This window comes from Sceloporus occidentalis, unplaced genomic scaffold (genome assembly GCF_023333645.1).
Source record: "Sceloporus occidentalis isolate IW3139 unplaced genomic scaffold, rSceOcc1.0.p SCAF_154, whole genome shotgun sequence".
NCBI classification, from domain to species: Eukaryota; Metazoa; Chordata; class Lepidosauria; order Squamata; family Phrynosomatidae; genus Sceloporus; species Sceloporus occidentalis.
Genome location: NW_028317134.1, coordinates 1,796,257 through 1,819,964, shown reverse-complemented (window position 1 = coordinate 1,819,964; position 23,708 = coordinate 1,796,257). Strand labels below are relative to the sequence as shown.

Below are 23,708 nucleotides of genomic sequence, written 5' to 3'. Positions count from 1 at the left end.
TTGCTCATATCATCAGTGGCTGCTTAGCAGTCATCCCCTCCACTTAGAAGTTACTCTAATTTATTAATGACACATAACAGAAACATAGAATGACAGCCGATAAGAACCATATACCCATCTAGTTTCCCCATTCTTTTCATGACGTGGAGGCTTAGACCTTAATCGACTGTAGATTTAGGATAGTTTAAGTTACCTCATTGTATCAGCCTCTACTTCCTCTGACGGGAGGCTGTACCATTTATCTACAACCCTAACTTCCGTACATTATAGCTAAACCTCTGACCCTCCTGTTTTAGATTATGACCTCTTTTCCCATCTGAAATAAACTTCCCTCCTGTACTATGTTGAATACATTCAAGTATTTAAATGTCTCTATCGCATCTTTCTTCCCTCCTCCAAGATGGACAGATTGAGCTCCCTTAGGTTTTCCTGATCATTTCTATCTTGCACACCATTTACCGTTTAAGTCGCCCTCCTCTGAACTCTCTCCAATGTCTCGGTATCCTTCTGGAGATGGGGTCTCCAGAACTGTGCGCAATACTCTAGGTGATGTCTGAGCGGAGATCTGTAAAGTGTCAGAACCACCTCCTTCTTCCCGCTATTAACGCCTCTCGCTATACAACCCAGCACCCTGATCGCTGTATCTGACACTTTATTGCATTGTCTGCTTACCTTTAAGTCACAAGCAATAATTCCTCCAAAGTCCCCAATGCTATATTCTGCTTTTAGGATTTTTACATCCCATAATAATAAATTAAATTCCCAAAACTGCATACCACATGTATATATGAAGAGTTTCGCTACTGCAGATTTTTTTTTCTTTTCTTACTTTGGCCAACGGTTCTTAACAATGGCCATGACATAGAGAAGCAAACCCCGACTAAAGCAGCTGACTTCTGACCACCTTTACCTGGTCCTGGGGGCTGAACACTTTCACGCGGGTGCTGAGCTGTCCTTCGGTGGTCTGATTTTCCCGATCATTTCTGAAGATCAGACGTAATGGGACCGTGTATTCCCTTCCAGAAAAGCTGTTTTCTTTTTTCTCCATGAGCCAGGCATCTCCTGAACAAGACAGACAGACAGACAGAACGAACGAAGTTAACACAGCACTTAAAAGAATTAGCACCACCCTTGTGCTGTATACCTTAGACCTTCATGACCAAAAATCCCCTGTATGCACAGAAAAGGGACAGGTTAATGCCTGTCTTCAAGCAACGCTACCCAGCGCAGAAATGGTTAATTCCATAGCTATGTTCTCAGACATCTAAAAAAAACGGCTGGATGGTTTGTTATACAAAGAAGGGCAAACTATGTATGTTTTGTAACTAATATATTTAAATATAATACAGGAAAATAACACGAGCTGGGGTCAAATTGGAAATCTTGTAATTGTGGTCCAACGAGACGTAACTCCAGACCAACCCAATGCAGTCGCTGCGATGTGCTGCTGCCTCCCTTTATGTATATGTAACAAAAATGGAGATGCCTTAGTGTAATAAGTATAAAAATATACTATTTTATACAATAAAACAAAACAATCGGCTTTCCCTGAAGAAGCCTCCTGCCGATATTGGTCGTATAGTAAATGTGCCCCTGGCCAGCCATCTGTCCTCCCTATGATGGGGCAGGCAGGGGGTCGGTGCTGCGCTGCTGTCCTTTAGGGATAACTTGTCTCCAGCTCGGTGATGCTCTCATCATGAAACATGTATGTGTTGGATGGAGGGTTAGAATCCCAGCAATGGCTGTCAGATCTCTTTAATTCAGCCTCATCCCCTGAAAGGCACATGGCATCCGATCATTCCCAGGCTGTCACTTACCTGCCAGGGAGCTGCCAAACACCACATACATGGATCCCATCACGCAATACATCCATAGAGCCAAGCCCTGCGCTGTCTGCATGTCTGCTAACATCTGAGCATCAGATCCACAGCATCAAGAGGATGCCTGCATGCTGATGGCTTGTGCCTGGGTGTCTTCCTGCTGGTGGCCCCTGATGGTCACTCACACTGTGCTTTCTTCACTGCAGCATTGTCATGTACTGGTTTCCATTAAGGTTCTTGTGCTTTTACTGCACTGGGTGGTTTGATGTAAGATCAGAGGACTCAAGCACCTCCCACGTTTCCTCATCCACATGCACAGCCACATCCTAACGCACATTCAGGAGCCCTGCCTGCAGGTCCTGCCTTCTCTCAGGAACACTGGGAAATGTAGTTCCCTCATACCATGGCCTCTCTGCTGCTGAACAGTAATCAATGCCTACAACCTGATCATAAACCACCCCTGCCCAGTGGCTACACACACATACACACTGCAGCATGCAGCCATCTGTATCATCCATGACACCAGGGCAGCTTCCACTGTCTGGTTCTTTTCACTCAGTGGTTTAATATACTGGTTTGTCTTAGTCCATCAATTCTAGTTTTATCAGACTGTTTAAATATATGTACTGCAAGAAGCGCAGTCATGTAAAAATACAAGATAATAATAATAATTATTATTATTATTAGCGGGCTCCACCAGTGAGACTGATGGATTGGGACTGAAAACACCTTACACCATCAGTACTAAGAGTCACGGGAGCGCCTGTATATATAAAACTATGCGTTTAATCCAGAATAGAAGTGAATTTACCCTGGGGCGAAATGAACAACTGCCCAGAGCCTAATTACCATTCATAGATGCAATGAATTGTATGCATAGATGGTCAAGAGCAAGTGGCTCCCCAAGCAAGAGATGTGTATGAGGTCCCCTCTCTCCGATATCACTTATTCATTACATTTGTTCATTAAATGATATTTTTCATTTCAGTGGAACGCCCGATACAAACGAGCTCATACTTTGACAATAGCAGGAGATGTTTCTTCTGTACAGAAATTCCCAGCCAGAGACATCGGTCGTATAGATATGTTTCTCATGGAATGTTTAGAACGTGTCCCCACCACAGTAAATAATGACAAGGGCCAATCAGCAGGAATATTCCATTTCTGGTATTGCGATCAGAGAAGCGTGCATTTGGCAACAACCTCATTTCCTTCCTCACCATCTCCAGCTCTTAACTTTAACAATCCACCAACTTCTCCGAGGTTTTCATCTTCTCTAGATTGTAAGCTTGCGAGCCGGGCTCTGTCCACCGAATGTATCGCTTTGTCTTAGTCTGTCAATTCTCGCCTTGTCATACCCCTTGAATATATGTATTGTATTAAGCGCTGCGTAAACTGTTGGCGCTATATAAATAAAAAGATAACTTTCTTAATTTGGTGACTTCATCAATGGCAGTTTTTGCCTCCATCTGCTTCTGTTTAAAAATGGTGTACATGTAGCCACCTGCAGGACAGTAATGGCTGCACACTATGCTCTTACACTTGTGCACACCAAGGGAAAGAGTCTACCACACAAGTGGCAATGAGGGCAGGTGGGAGATGCCATCAGGCACTGCGCACCAGGCATTTGCCCGTTTTGACTGATGGTTAGTCCAGCCCTGTTACTGCATAACTCATTTACCATTATTTTGCACAATATTGTATCCTTGTATCCTCTGCACTTTTACCTCTCATTATATACAGTATTATTAAAGGGGCACTCCAGCGGTACAGCATTCTGATGCAGACACACTAAGCTGCTAGACACGGCCGGTCAAGCACAAACCCGCAAAGTGTAAGCCACAGTCTTTATAAGTGTATTTTCCTATTCTAAAATTCACAATTACCTGAATGTAACTGGATATTAGCAGACATCACGGGTCGGTAATCAGCAGGTATAAGTAGAAAGATGTGTTCAATGTCATTATTGTGCCCCTCATTGAAAAGTATGGTTCCTTAATGAAATGGGATACGAGTGAAACGGTGAGGGATTAGTTTATTGTCTTCACACCGACCATCCAGGGATTACAATGGAGTAGGAACATTGTTTACAAATATCCGGTGACTTTCAGTTCATTTAGGGCCCTTGTTGATCTTTATTTTATTTAGCGATAAAGATAAAAGGAAAAAGGAGTGCTCTTTCATTCATAGTAACGGCACCAACTCTATGATATGCTCTGTTAATCTATGTATTCATTTTCTAAACAGAGCATTATGACTGCTAATATTGTTTATATTTCTATGCAGATGGCAAAATGCCAGCCCTGTTCAGCATGTAATACTTTTTTAACCCGTATCCTCAGGATAAAAGTTGAAGAATTATCATATAGCCTCATGCCATGGATAGAATCTTCTAACAGTTTACCAAAGGTGTTAAAGGTTTATACTCTCTCCATAGACTCTACTTGACACAGTTGATTTGCACCGATCCTCACACAGTAATAATAATAAAAAAATAATAATAATTCAAGTGTGCCTTGTAATTCTCAAACTCATAGACCACGTTTCTACTACCACCAGCGACATTTAAGACCTCGGGGTGAATCTCTCCACCAGTTCATGTGGATACGTCTCCCAAATTCAGCTCCTCATGAAGAAAAGAAACCCAATCAGCCGATTTATTCTTTGGCTGCAGATGTCAGCGAACCCTCATTGTCCACGAGCGCCCGGGAAAGATGCTGTTAAGATGTACAGGTCAGCTTACCTTGCAATTGATTGAAAGTTACATTAGCTACTAAATCAATGTAACTTCCAGGAAGCGAACAGCATTTTCTCAGGTTAGATATTTGCTCTAATTGAGCCAGACACGGGCTTCTTTTGTTTTATAGATTTTATTTTAGCCAACTGCACAGTTTAATTTTTAGTGTTAACAATAGCCATGTAAACTTATGGCAACCTGGTTATTTTCCAGCCAATTGTCATCAAAATCCAGCCATGACAGAAGGAATCTATCAAAGAAATATAAATATCACCATAACCCCGTCCAATAAGCGTTGTGTGTATATATATACACATTTTAAATGATCGGGTTTAACAGCTATATCAAATTTGCAGTCAGTTGACCCTTTGAGATACTCAAGTCTTCATAGAACATACACGCGTGGGTTCCATCGCATGTTAAAAAAAAACAAAAAAAACCGCAGCTCGTTTGTTAAACACAAAATAGCATCTTATATTCTAAATGCCAAAAAAGTTACAAATATTCTTACATTTTCTTTGTAATTTTGTTGCATATTCTAATTAGGTACATAATATCGGTTACGGTGTAGTGGTTATTTAAATGCACTTATTGGCTCCCAGAAAGTCATGGTACAATCTGTATCAGAAAACTATGCAACAATGGGCATTATACTGAAGAAAAAAAAAAAGAAAATGTCCATTGAAGAAGAAAAAAAATTTTCTGAGCACTAAGGTGTGGTATATAATAATTCATATTCACATTTAGACACACATTGTGTTTACCTATTAAATAAGCAATGCATATTACGACATGTCTGATATGTATCTCACGGCAGCTTTCTTAATGTTTTTCCAAAAGACTTGCACGATTATCCCTCCCCAAATCTTCATGTGGCCCTCTCTTAAAAAATCCACAGAGGGATGCTTCCATAAAGAAAGTGCAGGAATGGTCCTAGGTAGTGCTTAATGCTCTTACCAACCCAGACAGCATGGACACGTATTATCAGCCCTCAGGAAAATACATCCTCGGATAGAGCACCCCAGTGGGACTAAATGGAGGGCTGACAGCATACCCTTCGCCAATAGCCTCTCTGGCCTTAAGGCCAAAAGGACCAATTTGTGTTCACGCTCACAAGTACTACACTTGATCTCAGGTATTCATTAAAACAAACAAATTAGTTTGTCTAATAAATTTACCAGTTTATTTTGTGTGGCTTTTGCTCAAGGGAAAACTGATCATTACAAGAGATACACAGAGCAACAAATTGTTATGGAAATAAATATATATCCCTATACTGGATATGGATGAATCCAAAAACAGACAAGTGAAAAGTAAATCCTGCCCATTTGATTTTCCCCACTACATTAGAGAGATAAAAGCTCTCGCATATGTTTTGGGACGATGCTGATGCGTTTCCTGAGATAAAGATAGCAGCTGCCCTCCAGACATGCGGTTTGTGTTACACATACTAATATCCTATGGTTCCATAACAGCACCATAATAGTACGTAGGAACAGGAATTCAAGATTTTTCTTTTCCATCCATGTCATCAACAATGCAGATGTCAGCAGTGTCTAACACCCTGTAGAAACTGAGAATGTGACAGCTTGTTATGGGAACTGCTAGCAGCTGTACAGTCAGTGACCGGCGCTGCCCATCAGGACAGAGAGTAGACAGAACAGACTCGCTCTAGGAAGGGTAACATCACTAGGAAACAGTTTTTTACTCTTTATATAGCACTTGTGCAAAGCCTTCATTTTAATACGAGTATTGTTTAATCATTTTCTGAAGGGGGAAAGAAAAAAAAAAAAAAAAAAAGTTTCTCGGCCGAATTTCCATTTTTTTCTCCCCAATTTCTGCTTCACTACAAATATTCTATTGAGCCAAGTCTATATTAAGAGATGACTGGTAATGCACATATGTATGTTTCAACAAAACGTAAAACATGTTACATTGTAACTTTCAGATTCTTTAAAATAATTAAAAGAAAAATGTACAACACAATTACATTTAATTTAAAAGCTCCATAAAATTCTAAAAACCATTAAAGGTCGAGGCAGTGGAACTCGTATGCGAGAACAGATCCCACAGCATCTCTCTTTCAGAATGTTCTTGATAGTCTTCTGTACTACACACACCGCTCATGGACCTGCAGGTGAACCCAAAGAACTCGCTCTCCCCTTTACTAGATTCAAACAATGCCATGAGACTATCCTCTGGCGGGTAGACGAGATTTGTGTCCTGGGCACCAGAGACCTTGTATTGAAGTCTGCAGCACAGGTCATCTTTGCCATTTCTTCTTCCTAGCATTTTAACTTTCCTGTGTAACTTGCTAGGAGGCGAGCCGTCAGAGAGATGGTGGGTTTCCTCTTCAGGTTGTTTTTGAAATTGGGGTTGTTCTGGAATAACATTTTGCTCTGTGTTTTCTTCTTGTTGCACATCAGTAGCAGTTCTCACTAGGGTATGAGCAGCATCCTCAGTAAAACGAGAGGTTTTATAATCCATGACTAGGTCACGCAGAGATTGATTCAGTTTATTCTTTTCATCGGGGGTATTGTCCACCGACAAAGGAACACATTTCTGAAAAGTTCCATTAGACTTATTGGATTCACACAGAACATTGAATTCTTGGATGTCTCTTTCAAATGTCTCATTTGGATTATTTTCATTGTAAACCGATAACATCTCTACATCACCGATGGAAACAGGAAATCCTGCCTTCAGATGAACTGGTGTTGCATCCATGAACTCATGTAGCAAGGGAGTAGCGTTCGATGCACAGTTTGTATTCTGTACAAATCCAGCAGGCGACGTAAAAGAAGGAACTGGTTCAGTATAGCAGATCGTCTTAGTGGGGTGAACGACAGCAAGCTGCTCTTTTGAATTAATCTCCTGTACGATGGCCACTTCCATACTTTGGGAATGGTTTCTTTGTGAAATAAACGTAATTTGGTCAATTTCTGGCTCTTCCCTCCTAGGATCTTTGGCGGATATCCACATCCCCATGCTATAGGAAAGGAAGAAATGTAACAGGTTTAGATTTTTTTCAAGCGAAACAGCAAAACGTATTTAATTTGTTGTGACCTGGCATTCATCTATTGTCGTAATACGCTTTGGACTAACATAAGCAGAGTATGTAACGCTGGTTCTAGACCGTTACGCATCAACGCAAGTCAATTTTAAAATAAGCAGTTACCTTTTTGTTTCATTCCTGGATTTGGACCAATCCACAAAGTCAAATTCAAACGCAGAAGTAAGTTTGTCCACATCCTGGTAATGTGTGCCTTTTGCAAAATTCTTGTGCTGCTGACTTAAAATATGCTGCAACATAAGAAAGAACAGGGGAAATTAATACAGAACCATATAGCAGAACTCATCACATTTGGTGAACGGATCATAAATGCCAAGGATACCGGCGTCCAATTCCCAAACATCACCATAGTCTGACATATTTGTTTAGTCTATGTTGGCCACATTTTCAAATGACGAAAAGCAAAATCCTTGAGAAAAAAAAACCAAAAAAACATGCAAACAACAGCAGAATTCTCAAACACGGGGAGTCTCTCCATTTACTCATTGATGGCTACTGAAACCAGCTTCTGCTATGATGCAGTGTGCCACTTTCTCAAAGAATACAGAGATGAATGTGGTTGCCGATTTAAATTACCCATTGGACATATGTTCAACATGTTCAACACCTGGCACCTACCTGTTTCATTTTAACTCTGCTGTGCTAAACAGTTGCATTTGCTGGTATTGATATTTATGTACATTTAACACTAAGATGTACTTATTTACAGTTAAAGTAAACCAAAGCTCAACTTCAAGCCAGACTGGAATAGAATTAGAGTTGAGGGTGGTAGCAGCTTGTGGCAATGTTCTGTGAACAGTAGTTTTTTTTCTCTTTGGATGTTTGCAACTTTTCAGCAATGTATTAAGTTAGGCAGTTAACACCAAGAATGTTTACAACAGTTAAAATGATAGTGTTATACTATTACATATTAGAAACTGCCCCTCACCTTTTTTCCCCCCTCAGTGATTAAAAATAATTAAAAAATTCAAATTTATTCTGCAATTTCACAGTCACTGAAGGGGCAGAAGGGCAAGTGGTGCACAATCCTGCAACAATATAGAACTAGAAACCGTGACAGTGCTTACCGATTCCAAGTCTTCATATTTTTTAAGGCAGCATTCACAGTACCCTTTCTTCTTCTGCTCTCTTAATCGAAAATGTGCATTTCCCCCATCCGGGCCACAAATCTTCTTGTTGGCACTAAAGCAAAACAAAAAAGTTATGCTTTTTGTCAACCATTAAAAAAATTATACTAATTTGACTGTAAGAAATGGCAAGAGTGCAAGCCAGACAGGTCCTAAAATGGATACATAATAGCTGTATTGTCCTCTTAATTTTGTGTTAAAAACAAAAGTGAAGCAAGGTGAAGACTTTTTACTGCACTAAACACAAACTCATAATTTCCATGTTTAGGCTAATGAAATAGGAACAGAAAACAAACCTTTGCTTTGCGTCAGTCTCCTTTGGAACCATATTGGATTTTTTATTGACCTCTACAGATGGATTAGCTTTGGGAGACTGGAAAGATCGGAAAAATGGCAACACCAAATAAAGAGGTCTGTACTGGCTGGGGAGAGGAGAAAAACTAAATTAGTGAAAGCAAAATTTAAAAAAGTCAACCAGATTCATAAAGATTATAAGAAAAGTTCAAATGGAGGATTTTCTGCCGTCTCTCTTCCACAGTGAGCTTTTATAAATGTATCTGGTCACATCCACAACTGTCCTTAATTATCTTCATTCAAACAGTTGTGGAATCAAGATATAGGGAGTAAGATGGGAAGGTTTAATAAATCCATGCCCGACTCATGTATGTCTTTTGAATAGTCTCCCACTTAAATCTTTGGTCCAAGTCCTTCAATTTTAGGTTGCACCTTTAAGGAGTGCTAGTTTGCTCATTTTTAAATCTTAGTACAACTTTCTGGAACCATATACATGTCACTCTCCTTAAACACCTTCACTTTATTTCAATACAATCACGGAGAGGGCTGAGAATGACAGTTGGAAACCGGGTATTAATGCACAATTCCATGTAAAATCTGCAGATTGTTAGACGTGGCCATTAAAAAAGAAATAGGATAAAGAATTACACCTTTAACTTACCAGTCGTTGTCTTCCACTTTCAGGTAAGGGCTCTTCAACTTTTGCGCTGAAAGACATATTTCACATACAATGAAGGAATAACTGTACGGCTAATGGTTTTAGCAAAAAAAAAAAAAAAAAAAAAGATACTTACGTTTCACTTTCCGACGTACTGGTCGTTTGGTCTATATGAGACAGGGCAAAAAGTTAAGATTTGTTTCTTGCTTTTAACAGTTTTTAGGAGTGTGTGAGTGCGCAAGGAGGTTTGAACATCAGGGTCCCACAGACAGCTCATAAATGTATATGCAGGGAGCAAAGTAAAACGCTAAATCTTGCCTTAATTCACCAATAGAACATTGACTGCAAAAACCAGAAATAAAAGTTAACTATGTATCCATTGCTTACCACAGATTTATCAGGCGTTTGCGATTTCTTGGCATTTATCAACGTTTTTTTCTTCTGTTCAATGTAATATTTCGCCTCTACAATAGAGGAAATTATGCAAACATTGTAGCATGATCTTGTATTATACAGCACATAATTCTCAAAGAACAATGCAAGTTAAGTTAGAATCAGCGTCATCATACAAGGCCACACAAAATTACAATAATGGGAACAAATCAGCAGTCTCTGCCATAAGTACTCCATAACAATAAGTAAAAGAACCAGTTGGACAGACGTTGCTCAAGATGGTAGAAAAAATAAATCCATACTTATTGACGATTATGTAAAAACTGAACGAAGCAATGGCTGCTGACGTTTGAAATTAAATGGGTACAAGTTTAGGTTTTGTTGGGAAACATTTGTAAGAAGGGTATGTTATGGAACTAGAATATATTTCAAGAAATGCTTATTGTTCAGATGAATATATGCTGGCTTCGACTTATACCAGTTTCTGCAATTATACGGTTGACCTAGAGAATGCTAACATAATCTTCTTTGCAGCTGGCTGCAGACCAACTATCTTCTTTGCATCTAACAGTTGCTTGCTTACAACCCCTATCACATATAAACTTTGTACAACTTTCTGCCTTTTTCCACATAGTTTCAGGATTAACCAATTAACATGATTTATGTAACCCGACGCCCCTCTTTCCGGGGCACTATATAAACTATAGTGTAAACGTAATAAAGCAGAGTGATTTTGGACCTGACCCAGTGTGTGTCGTGTGTCTTATTTCTCTCTCCGTGCACGTACATTTATATTCACATAATTTGGAGCAGTTCAACAATTGAAGAAAGGCTTTAATGGAAAGCATCCAAAACAGGTTAAATGCTAAAGACAGGTTGTAGATTTAATGTAATTTCATTCACACTATTTTGTCCAGAATATAAATTGATTAACCCATACAATTTTTTTTTTTTATTTTTTTTTAAAGCTTCAACGGATCCCTCTAAATTTAGCATACGTATCAAGTATAACCAAAAAGCCTCAACACATAATTATACAATTTAATTAAAATGTCTTACCTTCGACATGCAGTATTTTGACCCCCCAGTTCCAAGCATTGGACAGTATACTATTTTTTGGTAAGATTTCCTGTTTGTATGACAAACAAAACGTCAGTTTATTGGGCTTTGGGATTTCTTTTCTTAAAATTAAACATACATTAAAATATGTTTTTACTCGTCTTAGTCCAGCTCACACAGCGAGGCTTGGTAACTAAAGACCGCCAGGCAAAATAGCTAAAATAATGCATTGGTGAAAAGACGCCTCGATAAGGTGGTTGCTTTGTCATATTTTTAATGACAGGTAAACTTTATGGGGATGCCCCATAGAAAACACAGTTGAGTAGCTTTAAGGCAACATGCTTCTAGTGCCATTACAGTTAATAACCAGACAGCTAAATTATTCACTTTATCAAACAATTTTGTTATTTGGAAGACAGACCCCCTTTAGGTGATTAAATTCAATATTCAAATCAAACTAGACGGATACGACAAGAAAATAAAGGCAATGATAAATACAGCATAAAAAGTTTTCTGCACCAATTAAACGGACCATTCCATTGATTGCTATGGTAGATCAGATCTCTTCTGATGAACATTTTAAGTGATGTGAGGTCTCAAATCTGTCAGCCCAATAAGAAATAGAGCAAAATAACTGAAGACCCCAAGGTTTACAATACAATCACTTAGTATATTACCCAACATACGTCTACATACCTGTTCCTTGATTGCTTTTTTAACCAAAGATTTCCCTCTGCTTACAAGACCCTGTAAACAAAATAATAGGTTCATTGTTAATTGGCCCTTTAGACATTAGTCATTTTATTTTCTGGGTAAAGCAAAAGATGGGTCTAGTTGAAGACCACCTTATAAAGACAAGCAGATACTCTGCCAATAAAGGAACAATATTTTTTATATGAAAGGCAACACGAAAGCATATTTATTGACCGCGGCAGCTGTTGATCACTGGAATTCTATTGCAATGAACTGAATATTTGAGCTGTTCATGAATCATTTAAATGGTAACAAAGTACCTATAAACACAGCAAGCACTTGATACTTCCAGAATTCAATAAAATTACAATATCAACTCAAAAATCTTCTACAGCAACATCCTTTTCAGGGGGGAAGAGGGTAGCTTTTACTTCAGCACATGGTGGCTTATTGGTAACATTTGTGTAAAAAAAAAAAAAAACACACAAAAAAAGTTGTTACCCAACATACCTTTTCTGGCTTCTTTTGAAAGCTTCCTTCCAGGGAACCTCGTTTACTGTGTTGTTGGTTTGAGCTTTCTCCAGAGTTTTGGGCATATTCAGGACTTTGGCTGGAGCACATGAACTTTAAGGTCTTGGCACATCTTGCTTCTTTTTTATTTGTTATAAGATAACTGATTTCTCTGCTGAGAAAGCCTTCTACTGTCTAAAACAAAAAGGACAAATTAAAATAAACTATAGATAAAGCTATAGATCAATAGAATTACCATTCAAAATGGGAATTACAAATTTCATAAACATCAATACAGATCACTGAAACATGTATCATACATACAGCATTTGGAAATATACTGATACAATCGTTGGAATGGTTATGCTCAATATCATGGAGCAGTCCTGAAGAGGAGGAAAAATATTAGGACAAAATCTAATTTTAAAACTAAAGCATTCGAAGATAACATGTAACACAAGGTAGTTTTACTTCACTGAGAGGGTAGATAAGTGCAATAAGCCTTCCAGCAGAAGCGGCACGGGTTAATACACTGATTAATAATTTAAACATGCATGGGATTGGCATAACACTACCCCAAATGCGAACAACATAACCAAACTACATGGGCTGAATGGCCCGTATCTGCTTCTAAACACACACTTACCCCTCCAAGCTCTTTTATATCCCTTTCCAGCTTTTCAGACATCAGTTTAAATGGCAAATCCAGATAAAACACTTTTCCGGCAAAGGGCTTGTTAACATCTTGAGGAATCTTCTCCTGGCCTTTTTTCTCTGCTGCAAGTTTCATTTTCGTACCTCTCCCAGGTGCGTCCCCTCCTGTATCGCACAAGACAGATAAGCAGATGCACAGCTATTATTAATATCCTTTATTTATAAAGCGTCGACAGATTCCACAGCGCTGTACAAGAATGAAAATGTTACAATACAGCAATTGGCATACAGATACAAGAGGAATGAAGGGCCCTGTTCCCGCAGGAACTTACAATCTAGGAGGCTAATTCGGCTGACTCCCTCCACGAATTTAGAAGACGATATTATGAAAATGTAAAAGTCCTACTAAGTTACCATATGCATTTTAAGTGCATACAACATCTGGAGTCTCTAAGTCTGAAGGTCCTAAGTGTAGCGATCTCCATTTCTTTGAGATTCTAAACTTAGGGTCACGTTTCCAATAAATGCTTTACTAACAAAACAAAAAACAAAACCATAAAAAAGATACAAATACAAAATTAGAGAACAGACGGCATATAAAGAGCATACCCACAATCAAAAGCTTGTCCTCTCAGATTTAAAATAGCCTATGATAGTTTTATATTCTAGGAAAGTACAAGTTTGCATGAAAGTCATGTTGATTATACAATTCTACCATAGTAACAGCATTTTCTTATACAGGGTATTCTGTATATTACTTTAACATGCAGCTTTATGTCAACCTGAGTGACTATTTAAAATCTCAACAATGCCAGCAATATAAAATCACTTGGGTGTGTGATTATTACATAGGTTTCCACAATACTTACTGCTTTTCTGTGGCTTGGGTGCTGCGTTGGGGTCATTTGCTTTGTCTGCCTCTAGCAGCGCCGCCTGTATAAGGGTTAGAAACATTTAACCAGCTTTATTCAGATTTACCGGTATTTACACATCTATCTGCAGCTCAGTCCACAAGTATTTGTCATAAAGCAAAATGCTGAATGACCGTCTACATGTATTACCGATCTAAAAGCCAACAGGGTACGCAGGATTTTGTGGAGTGAGAATACACGAGACAACCGGTACCTGGATTCTATGATCACACACATACACGTTTATATATATATATATATATATATATATATACACACAAATGTATGTATAGGTTTTAATTATTATTGCTGACTGACATACTTTATAATAAAAGCAGCAGTACAGTCAGTGCTATACAGTAATCTACAGGCATGATGTTCAGGATACAGTAACAGTATTAACAATAGTGCCATCAGTATGCATCCTAATTAGAGGCTTTAAACACTTCACGTTCCTTAACGTTGAGGACAATAAAACACATGCAAGCAAACAAAAAGACTTGTGTCTCCCGGTACATCCAATAACAAAAGATAAATAACGTGGGTATCGTTTTGCTACCCGTTTTCCTCGTGTGTTTGGAGGGATTAATCAAACCAGCTGCGGCCACCGGCACGTAGCACCGGATTCTGAAGGCCGCGCACGGGGCAGCAGGAAACGGGAGCTCACCGGTAAACAGAGCACCGGCTCATATAATAAGTGAGCGTAAACCACACTCACCGAGCAGTCACCGAGACCCCCTGCCGTGTGGCAGTCGGGGTTCCCGTCCCGCTGCTGCCGCCGCTCCAGCTCTCTCTCTCTCCAGGCTTGGTCTCCAGGATTTGATTCCTCCGAAACTTTCCCGCCTATCCAGAGCAAGCTCCGCCCCCCACCGGCAGAGTAAACACCGCACACTCATGCACGGCAGATTCGACACATTAAGCATGTTATCACATTTACTCTGGAAACAGAACCGTAACAATGTTTCTAGTGGCAAATAATGTATATGTTTGGCTTTTCTAACGTTTCTGTTGTTTTCCCCACTATTGTAAATAATGTATCTATGATTCTGCATACAGGTTTATAGCAGTACCTTCACTGCAGACTGGCTGCTTGGGAAAAGGTAATACAATTATCCTACAGAACTCTCAAAGGAGATAATTAAATATACTAGTTTTAATAGACTCTAATAATATAGTTTGTACTTTGCTGACAGGGCGGTAGATAAGTGGAACAGCCTCCCAGCAGAAGTGGTGTTTAAGTGAATGTAAACATGCATGGGGTAGGCATAAAGCTATCCTGAATCTAAGACGTTAGTCCTGTAGACCTGAGTCTTTAACGCAGGAAAACGGGCAGCCCAGGTGTGCTGAATGGGTCTTATTTACCATCAAATTCTATGTTTCATATCGTACACCCGCCCTTACATTTCATCCAAACCAAGTGGATGCAAACAAACAGCCCTTAACTCCCAGGATACGCTACGATGTGACCTCAGCAGGGGTTAGGGGTTTATAACGATATGTGCTCTTAGCTGACACCCAGACTTATAAAGTGCTAACCGTGGTTCAATGCACTGGTTTCCAACTGGTTTGGAATTGGCTGTCGCTGCGCTGGGCGCTTGGTGGGCACATTGTGTGCTAATTACCGGAGTCGCACAAACTCAATGTGATTTTCTAACTAGTTTATCTCGTTGTATACAGCATTCCACCAAACGGCAATACAGCGAGGGCCGCAGCCATGTGTTACATCCTGGGGCTGCACAAACAACACATGGGAAGTGGATCCATCTAATCGGAGACACGGATGTCCTTCAAGCCCCGGGCCTTTCTTCCACAAATAAATGCCCGGTGTGGGGCAGGAACAACATTACCTGGCTGACTACTGCTTTACATTGAAATTAACTTCATCTGCAACTGAATGCTGTGACTTTGCTGAGTTATAAGGAGGCCTGATGTCCCCTACAAGGAACGCGGATTTAGGTGATTCCTCCGTGCTGTCATTTAAATTCTTTACCTTCTAAAACACAGCATCTCGAGAGCCGCAGCACAACATCCACCATCCCTGGCAGTCCTGGGGCAGAACAGCCGGTGTGTTCCTTTATTTAATAATAGCCGGTCTGTCTCGTTAAATAGTGATAACCGGTATGTCCCTATAAATATTATTAGCCGGTGTGTCCCTTTAAATAATATCTGGTGTGTGTCACTTTAAATAATAATAGCCAGTCTGTTCCTTAAAATGAATTAAAAATCCCATAAAGAGGGGGGCGTGGGAGCCATCTACAGATAACCTCCATTGTATCCTGTAGGGGTTTCTCAGGATAAATTAGTAACGAGTGGGGTGACATCTAAACACCCCTGTATGTGTAATGCCCGTGTGATCAATCTGCCCCGCAGGTCATTGAACAGCATAGACACCGACACTGATCAAACATACCCCAATGGCACGGGGTTAAAGTGCAGAGGACGTGACTACAGGCAGTACAGTACGTATTGCCACCATCTTTAATGTGGGCAGCACAGCACATCAGTTATAAGCTACCCGAGCCCTAAGTGTTAAGCACCGTGAGCTGATTTCCATGCTTCCTTAATTAATCTTTCACACTAAGCTTGGTAGGGATGTGCCCTTTTTAAACATGGCCACCGGAGCCTCTACATGTTTTTAGCCCCCCCCCGAGTTGAGCAGGGGGGCGTTTCCGTGTAACTTTCGTAAAAGCAGCATGTTCTTAGGTGATTGTCACTGATGGCGGCATGTATGTTATGGCGGCATGTATGTGAGCGTGACATCTCGGTGTGTGCCGGCGCTGATTGCCCAGACAGCAGACGATGACTCGTGACCGGCTCACTGCTTCTCCCCGTATCTGGGTTCCCTGCCCCCGGTGTCTCCAGTTTATCATCTGAAGGACACATTGGCCGTAAACTCACGTCCTGGGCACTGCTGGCCGCAGAAGGGTACGGGTATACGGGTACAGGAGGGGAATATGGCTGTACGGGGGATGTATTCGCGTAGATTAGTATGCGAACGGGGCTGTGACAGAGCAGGTGATACTGCCACGAACCCCCCCCAACTGGTGAAGTGTTACAACTCTTATCATCCTCAGCCATCCTTGGGTTGAGTCTCGATGTTCGTATTGGTTCAGGCCTGAACGTTTTTCTGAAGTCAGGTTATCGTTGTCATCATTATCATTTATGCGCTGCTGTTCCATATGGCTGCGTTTTGTGTGGTTGCTGGCAGTACGTTGGGAATGGGTGACGCCATAATATGTTCCTGCGACCGGCCGCCCCGCCATGGAAATATCAAAACACTCATTTCTTATAATAAGGCTTTTTACACAAATGCTATACTAATAAAATAGAATCCCCGCCGTTGTAGGTGTTAATATCTCTTTAATTACATTCCGGTGAATGTTTTAGATGACTTGCCTACAATGAAGCGGTTAATAATTTTTCTTCCCTTTATTTTCATTTTAGAAACATGAAGGAAAATGTCGAGTCGAGCGGCGGATCTGCCACGATCACCCCCTCTCAGCAGATTATGGCGTCCTCGGCCGGAGCTCTGCTCACATCACTTTTTGGTATGAATATCGTAGATTTGCGATAAAATACTCTAAAGTCTGGGTTATTGCCGGCTGAGCTGGACTCGTGCGGCAAAGTTTGCCCCGGTACATGTGAGAGGGGTTGGGGGTAGATATGGGGGGCATTTTAGCCAATTTGATTGCGGCTTGTGCTTCCCCCTCCATATGGACTGGGTCAGGCCCACTGCAGCTCTCCCATCTCCAACCAAATATTACCTGACTACAGAGAATGGAGAAAACGTTCTTTATTAACAGTAAAGCGCTGCTGTCCTCATATAAATGGCAAAACGTCACATTTCACCTATACATTCTGCTAGCCGTTGTGGTGGACGCGATGGCCGGTAAGTGGACTGTGAGAGCCCGCTTCTATAATGTAGCATACCTCCCAAGTGTCCCTTTTTTTAGGATAAACAAGTCCCTCTTCTGGACCCAAATCGCCCCATCTATCTTTCCTCCCCGGACCTCCTTCTTATATAGGAATGAGTATATCGCCCTGAGAAGTAGCAGAAATAGTTTGAATCATAGATCCTGCCCGATAAATATATATTTGTTCAATGTACATGTAGTAGAAACGCACCTGATCTGAACACAGGTAGGAGCAGCCATTTTAACTTAATTTTCAAGGTTCTGTGTGATTATTCCTCCCCGTTAATTTTTATTCCCTTATGATGGAAGTCGATTTGTTGCGATGAGAGGCGAGGAGAGGTTTCTCTGCTGCCCTCGAGGTAATCCGTTCTGCAGACATTATGACGATCGGGTGTTCAAGCATTTCAAGCCAAATGAACCCAAAACCTATTGCGCAGAATACGCTTATTATCTTAATAATATTGAACCCTAATTTTCCCCCAAGTTGTGTGACTTCATGTAACGGACGTGCTTTGCTTTATTTAGTTACCCCTCTGGATGTTGTGAAAATTAGGCTTCAGGCTCAGAGCAAACCGTTCAGTAAAGGTGAGTGTCCACTCGGCCTACATCCACGTAAAATGAAATATGCCGCCCCCTGTTACAATCCTTCCACCTCTGGTGCAGTATTACAGCGATTATTATTATTATAGTGATTATTATTATTATGATTATAGTGATTATTATTATTATGGGCCCTTTGAAGATCACGCAAGTACCTGTGAGAGGGAAAGTTTGATCCAGTAAGTACGGGAAGTCCCAGTTACTGTTTTCAGAGTCCTGTGGTCGGGTCTGCCTGGCCGCTCAGTTGGGGCACAATAGAACGGGTGAGGTTGGTAAGCACTTTTTGCTTTTTCCCCGCCATAATCTTAACTTGCCCATCTATGGCTGGTGGTGCGGCGTGAATTTTTGAAAATACCAGCCATGAGGTTTTTTTTTCACGTGCCTCCGATATGATTTTTTTCTACAATGATAAATGTCACAGTGGAGCCGGGTCCCCGAACACTAAGCGTTTTCACTTTCTTTACACGGAGAAGCACAAGTCCCATTTTTAAGTTCCTTTATTTCTATAGCACCAACAGTTTGCGCAGCGCTTCTTGCAGTCCATACATTTAAAGGGTCTGACAGAATAAGACAAACAGATACATTAAAGGGGGCCCGGCTCTCAGGCTTAAAATCTAGACTAGAGTTAGGCAAACGATGTGTTTGATCTGCTAGCACATGCTTGTGCCCGCGCTCCCTCCCTCTCGTGCCCGCGCTCCCTCCCTCTCGCGCCCGCGCTCGCTCCCTCCCTCTCGCGCCCGCGCTCGCTCCCTCCCTCTCGCGCCCGCGCTCGCTCCCTCCCGCTCGCTCCCGCGCTCGCTCCCGCGCTCGCTCCCTCCCTCTCGCGCCCGCGCTCGCTCCCTCCCTCTCGCGCCCGCGCTCGCTCCCTCCCTCTCGCTCCCTCCCTCTCGCGCCGGTGGGCACTCATTCAGTGTCTCACTACTTTCTCCGCTTTACTAGACATACTCTGTCTTGAACGCATTAGAGGTTCAGCACTTTAAGGATATTGTATAAAAATATCACTTTTTTTTTTCTCTCTCTCTCCTTTTTAACAGGAAAATGCTTTGTTTATTGTAATGGGCTCATGGACCATCTATGTGTGTGCGTAAATGGAAATAGTAAAGCGTGGTACAAAGCACCCGGCCATTTCAGAGGAACTACGGTAAGACATTTATTTTATCATTTAAATTAAGGTGGGGTATGTATTTATAATATATATTTATTATTTAAACTCCAACTCGGCAAAGAATGATTTATTAAAGTTCCCTCTAAACTGTATCGCAGCCTGGGGTCATTGTGTTAATGAATGGAACATTATACGTTACAGCATAACGCCGCAAGAGATTAATCTGCAAATTATTAACAAGAAATGACGGTGCGAAAAAAGATGAACAGTTCAATAATGTTCACTCCGAACCCGCAGCCGGCGGCACGCCGTGATTTTTTTGGTGTTTGTTAAAGTGATGAGATTTATGAAGGGCCAGCTTCTCCTTTAAGAAATGATAAGCTGCCTCTGCATAACCCATAGGTCCCATTGTACTGCACTGCGGAATATGATGGCGCTACATAAAACAATAAATAATATTTGGGGATTTCGGGAAGTCACCTCCCTGAATAAACTGCTTTTTGCAAAAAGTCTACCAAGATTACATCTGACGGTTCTGGATTTTCAGGATGCGTTTGTTAAAATTATCAGAAATGAAGGTCTGCGGTCGTTGTGGAGTGGACTGCCTCCAACACTGTGAGTACCCTGGCCGTGTAATATGTCATTCATCATCGATCTGTTCCCGTCACATCTGCCCACCCGTAAACACAGCATCTTCATCGAGCCCCCATGTGACAAGTAAAATCTAATCATACAGCTTTAATGTGTTAAAAGTTTTTTTTCTTTTGTCATTTGTACATTATAAGGCCAATCGGTAATATCAGCGGGATTATGCGTGTTTATTTCACCGCTTGCGTTTCTTCGTGTTTATCACACAGAGTAATGGCGATACCAGCCACAGCGATCTACTTCACGTGCTATGACCAGCTAAGGGAAGTTTTGATCCCCAGAATGGGGGGGAATGCAGAAAGTGCTTCTGTCCTGGCCGGAGCTACAGCCAGATGTAAGTCACGCACTCATCCGTATATACAGATAATGTATGCTTCTTATAACGTGCCTGGGAAGCCTCCGGGTCAGTTCCTTCTCTCTCTAGGCGGGGGATGGTGTCTGGGAACAACCTCTCCTCACCCGCCGAAGGCTGCTTGAGGCTAGCAACGCTCTTTAATGAAGCCAATATGGCTCGTGTGCTCCCAGGTGTACCCATTAGGTATCAGCTAGCGCTTTCTAGGTAGAACATCTCTTCCCCAGGATGGAGGCCTCAACACCATTACGTATCTTTTTAGAAAATGTGTGCTCCACATGGGCTCCCCCGGTCCAACATTTTATCCAACATTGCCCGTCCTAAACACGCTTTCTACTAACTCTATATATATATATATATATATATATATATAATAGGATATAGAATTTGATCAGAGTCAGGCAGCCTTTTACCATGTAACTGGTACTAAAATTCCACCATTGGGTGTTAAGTTTGCCAAGTGCTAATAGTGGACTGATCAACATGAACGTTCTTTGGTTTCCATGGTGATTGCAAATTGTCACCTTTTCCCTAGACTTGCTTCAAAACGTTATGTAACTGAAATGATGGAGCAATCGGTCCTTTTAGGAGGTCAGATACAAAACAGCGGGGAACCAATATGGCCGCGTAGATTAAGCCATACGCAGGAATACAGCCTATAGCTTGGGCCTTTTCTAATCGATGTAAGACATAAGGGATGTTTTACATTCTATAAGTTTATTTATTCCTTTTTTGTCTAAATTATGACTTCCTTGAACTTTTTTTCCCAGTTGGTTCGGCAACCCTCATTAGTCCACTGGAATTAATCAGGACGAAGATGCAATCCCGACCTCTGTCCTACAAGGAGCTGCGACTGTGTATTCGGAGTTCTGTGGCCAAGGACGGTTGGCTCTCGCTCTGGAAGGGCCTGGGCCCCACCGTCTTAAGAGATGTCCCCTTTTCGGGTAGGTTAATTGTGCATAACATGCATAGCGTGAGTGTTACTACTTATAACACCTGGAGTATATCCACACGGAGGTTCCACACCTTATTGCTTAATATGAGAAGCACGAGTTCCCTATTCCTTAATTTGTATTTCTTTCATTTTTATTATTTTAGCGCACAAATATCCATCTAGGAAAAAAGTAGTAGTATTGACAAGCCGTCGCTTTTCACTACCCCAAATTGCGCATCTGTGTGGTAGTTCTTCACATGGACATCACTAAAACAATTGCGACCGGTAGTCTGACCGGTGTGTCTGCACCATCTTCATATTTACCCTTTGATCCTGCAGGGCAAGGGGCAGATCCACCAAAATTATCCAACCACTTCTAGAACCATCCACCCATATGAAAGTTAACCCTGAAAATTGCACTTACCTCAATATTAGACTAACCACCTCTTCTGCTCATTCCTACAACAAAGAATATTATTGGCGAGTGTTTGCTTCTACCTGCCTGCTTTAAACATCTTTAAATGTGTCAACAAAGCCCATGGGTATGACTGCCATAGATCATGAAATGAGTGCGTTTCCATCAATTAAAAACCTTTTTTTGTGCAGCAATGTACTGGTTCAACTATGAACTTGGGAAGAAGTGGCTCTGTCAGCGATACAACACGCCAGAGGCGACATTCACGATCCATTTCACGGCCGGAGCTGCGTCAGGCTCTGTGAGTTTCTATACTTTTATATTTCACCATAGAGTGGGACTGTACCTCGAATTCATCAGGGCAGCACGAACAAAGTACATGGCTGCTTGAATAAGCATTCAATAAAAAATGTACAATATGCAGTTTCACACCAAATGTCTAATAGTAAATATCTTTACATATTCTATTTGCAGATCGCTTCTGTATTAACGTTACCCTTTGATGTCGTGAAAACACGGAGACAAATTGAAGTTGGAGAACTGGAGGTGCTTAATAGTAAGTCCCTTTATTGTATTTCTTGTTTAATAATAACAATGACATTATGCATGGATATATATATATATATATATATATATATATATATTATATGTCACTCAATCTGTGCCTCTTAGTCCTGATTTTTTTGGGTCTCCATTTTTCTAGATTCCCAGAAAAGATCTACATCAACTTGGAGAATGATGAATACAATAATGGCTGAAAATGGTTTCAAAGGATTGTTTGCAGGTGAGTTTACCCTAAAATGTGTTTGAAATGTAGTAGACACTTGTTATTTTCTTAGCAGTATGGAATGTTTAACCCTTGCATTTCTGAAAGATAAATGTTTGGCACAATGAATCCAGGAAGCCAATCATGTTTCTGATTCGTGGTGGCACTTTTTAGACCCCCCCCCCCCCCCCCACTGTGATTGCTTTGCACACAAAAACTCCTATGACCCTCATCCAAAAGTATTTTGGGAGTAGTGGAGAACAAAAGTGAGTGCAACAGAAGTGCAAACAGCATATTGGACAAATTATATATCCACCTTGCCTGTAGTATGTATTGTGCCCCACACGGGCTAGCGTGCAGTTTACATGTATGTACAGATACATATATTGGATATAAGGTGGGTGAGGTTTTGATGTTTTTATTATTGACATATATAGAGAAGTAATTGAGGACAAAATTTTTTTTCTCTTTTCTTTACTTTTTATCATGTCACGTATAGTTTGCCTTCCACTAACTATCACTTGTCCTGGAGAAAAAAAAAATACAGGCTTCCTAAGATAAAATGTAACAGACCTAAATTTTATATACAATATATACAATTTAGCCATATTGTGCTAACTACCTGTTACTTTCTTGTCAGGTTTAATTCCCCGTTTAATCAAAGTTGCGCCCGCCTGCGCCATAATGATCAGCACCTATGAATTCGGAAAAAAGTTTTTCCGCAAGTTAAATTACGAACAGCAGCTGAAAACCCTATGAAGTTCAAAAGACTCAGATTCTGCTTAAAACTCCATCCAGGTGACAAAAACACACAGATAGCGGATGACTGCTGTTCAAAAGACTTCTAAATTAATTAATTTTGTACACCGACTCCATTCAAGATTAGCACAACTAAAGAGATGACATGAATGTGTTGTAAACCTCGTATTTCGGAAAGAAAAGTGGTTGAAAATGACATTTTGTTACGTTACCAGCGTCACATGGTGCGCGCGTTTTCCCAATGGGAGCTTTTGCTGTAGAGGCAGCTTCGTCACGACCAGTTTTT

The 23,708-nt window shown here is 40.9% G+C and overlaps 3 protein-coding genes across 4 annotated transcripts in view; 1 reads left to right on the top strand and 2 right to left on the bottom strand.

Moving 5' to 3' along the window:
- LOC149280564 (disintegrin and metalloproteinase domain-containing protein 22-like) overlaps positions 1-1,857 on the bottom strand; it is a 65,827-nt gene extending 63,970 nt beyond the window's left edge. Inside the window, exons 1-2 of the mRNA XM_089500412.1 lie at positions 1,818-1,857; positions 905-1,062 (exon numbers count right to left, since the gene is read on the bottom strand). Coding sequence (XP_089356538.1) covers positions 905-1,062; positions 1,818-1,857 — 198 coding nt within the window. The remainder of the gene's footprint in view (positions 1-904; positions 1,063-1,817) is intronic.
- A 4,716-nt stretch (positions 1,858-6,573) lies between these two features.
- On the bottom strand, positions 6,574-17,007 carry LOC149280563 (protein DBF4 homolog A-like). The gene is made up of 13 exons (XM_089500411.1): positions 16,828-17,007; positions 13,888-13,951; positions 13,007-13,183; positions 12,365-12,555; positions 11,858-11,908; positions 11,162-11,231; positions 10,097-10,173; positions 9,846-9,876; positions 9,713-9,758; positions 9,054-9,179; positions 8,698-8,812; positions 7,736-7,860; positions 6,574-7,546 (listed from the first exon to the last, which is right to left on the bottom strand). Exons 1-13 carry the CDS (start codon positions 17,005-17,007, stop codon positions 6,574-6,576), a joined length of 2,226 nt encoding a protein of 741 aa, XP_089356537.1.
- A 370-nt stretch (positions 17,008-17,377) lies between these two features.
- Positions 17,378-23,422, top strand: LOC149280562 (mitochondrial glutathione transporter SLC25A40-like). Of its 2 annotated transcripts, none has more exons than XM_089500422.1 (10): positions 17,378-17,477; positions 18,369-18,428; positions 19,478-19,584; positions 20,096-20,163; positions 20,406-20,530; positions 21,319-21,492; positions 22,089-22,198; positions 22,372-22,453; positions 22,601-22,681; positions 23,304-23,422. In XM_089500422.1, the coding sequence occupies exons 1-10, from the start codon at positions 17,378-17,380 to the stop codon at positions 23,420-23,422; spliced, it is 1,026 nt and encodes a 341-aa protein (XP_089356548.1). The 2 variants fall into 2 exon arrangements, with proteins under 2 accessions (XP_089356548.1, XP_089356547.1); XM_089500421.1 differs by having other exon boundaries at positions 18,369-18,455.
- Positions 23,423-23,708: the final 286 nt, after the last annotated feature.

Excerpts from the sequence above, each read along its gene's own strand:
- LOC149280563 (XM_089500411.1), bottom strand. The coding sequence starts at position 17,007 with ATGGCTGAGGATGATAAGAGTTGTAACACTTCACCAGTTGGGGGGGGT. Across the intron at positions 10,174-11,161 it reads CAAAATACTGCATGTCGAAG|AGGCGAAATATTACATTGAA; the intron begins GTAAGACATTTT and ends CCTCTATTGTAG. Across the intron at positions 9,180-9,712 it reads AAAGTGGAAGACAACGACTG|CCAGTACAGACCTCTTTATT; the intron begins GTAAGTTAAAGG and ends TCCTCTCCCCAG.
- LOC149280562 (XM_089500421.1), top strand. The coding sequence starts at position 17,378 with ATGAAGGAAAATGTCGAGTCGAGCGGCGGATCTGCCACGATCACCCCC. Across the intron at positions 21,493-22,088 it reads AAGAGATGTCCCCTTTTCGG|CAATGTACTGGTTCAACTAT; the intron begins GTAGGTTAATTG and ends TTTTTTGTGCAG. Across the intron at positions 22,682-23,303 it reads TTTCAAAGGATTGTTTGCAG|GTTTAATTCCCCGTTTAATC; the intron begins GTGAGTTTACCC and ends CTTTCTTGTCAG.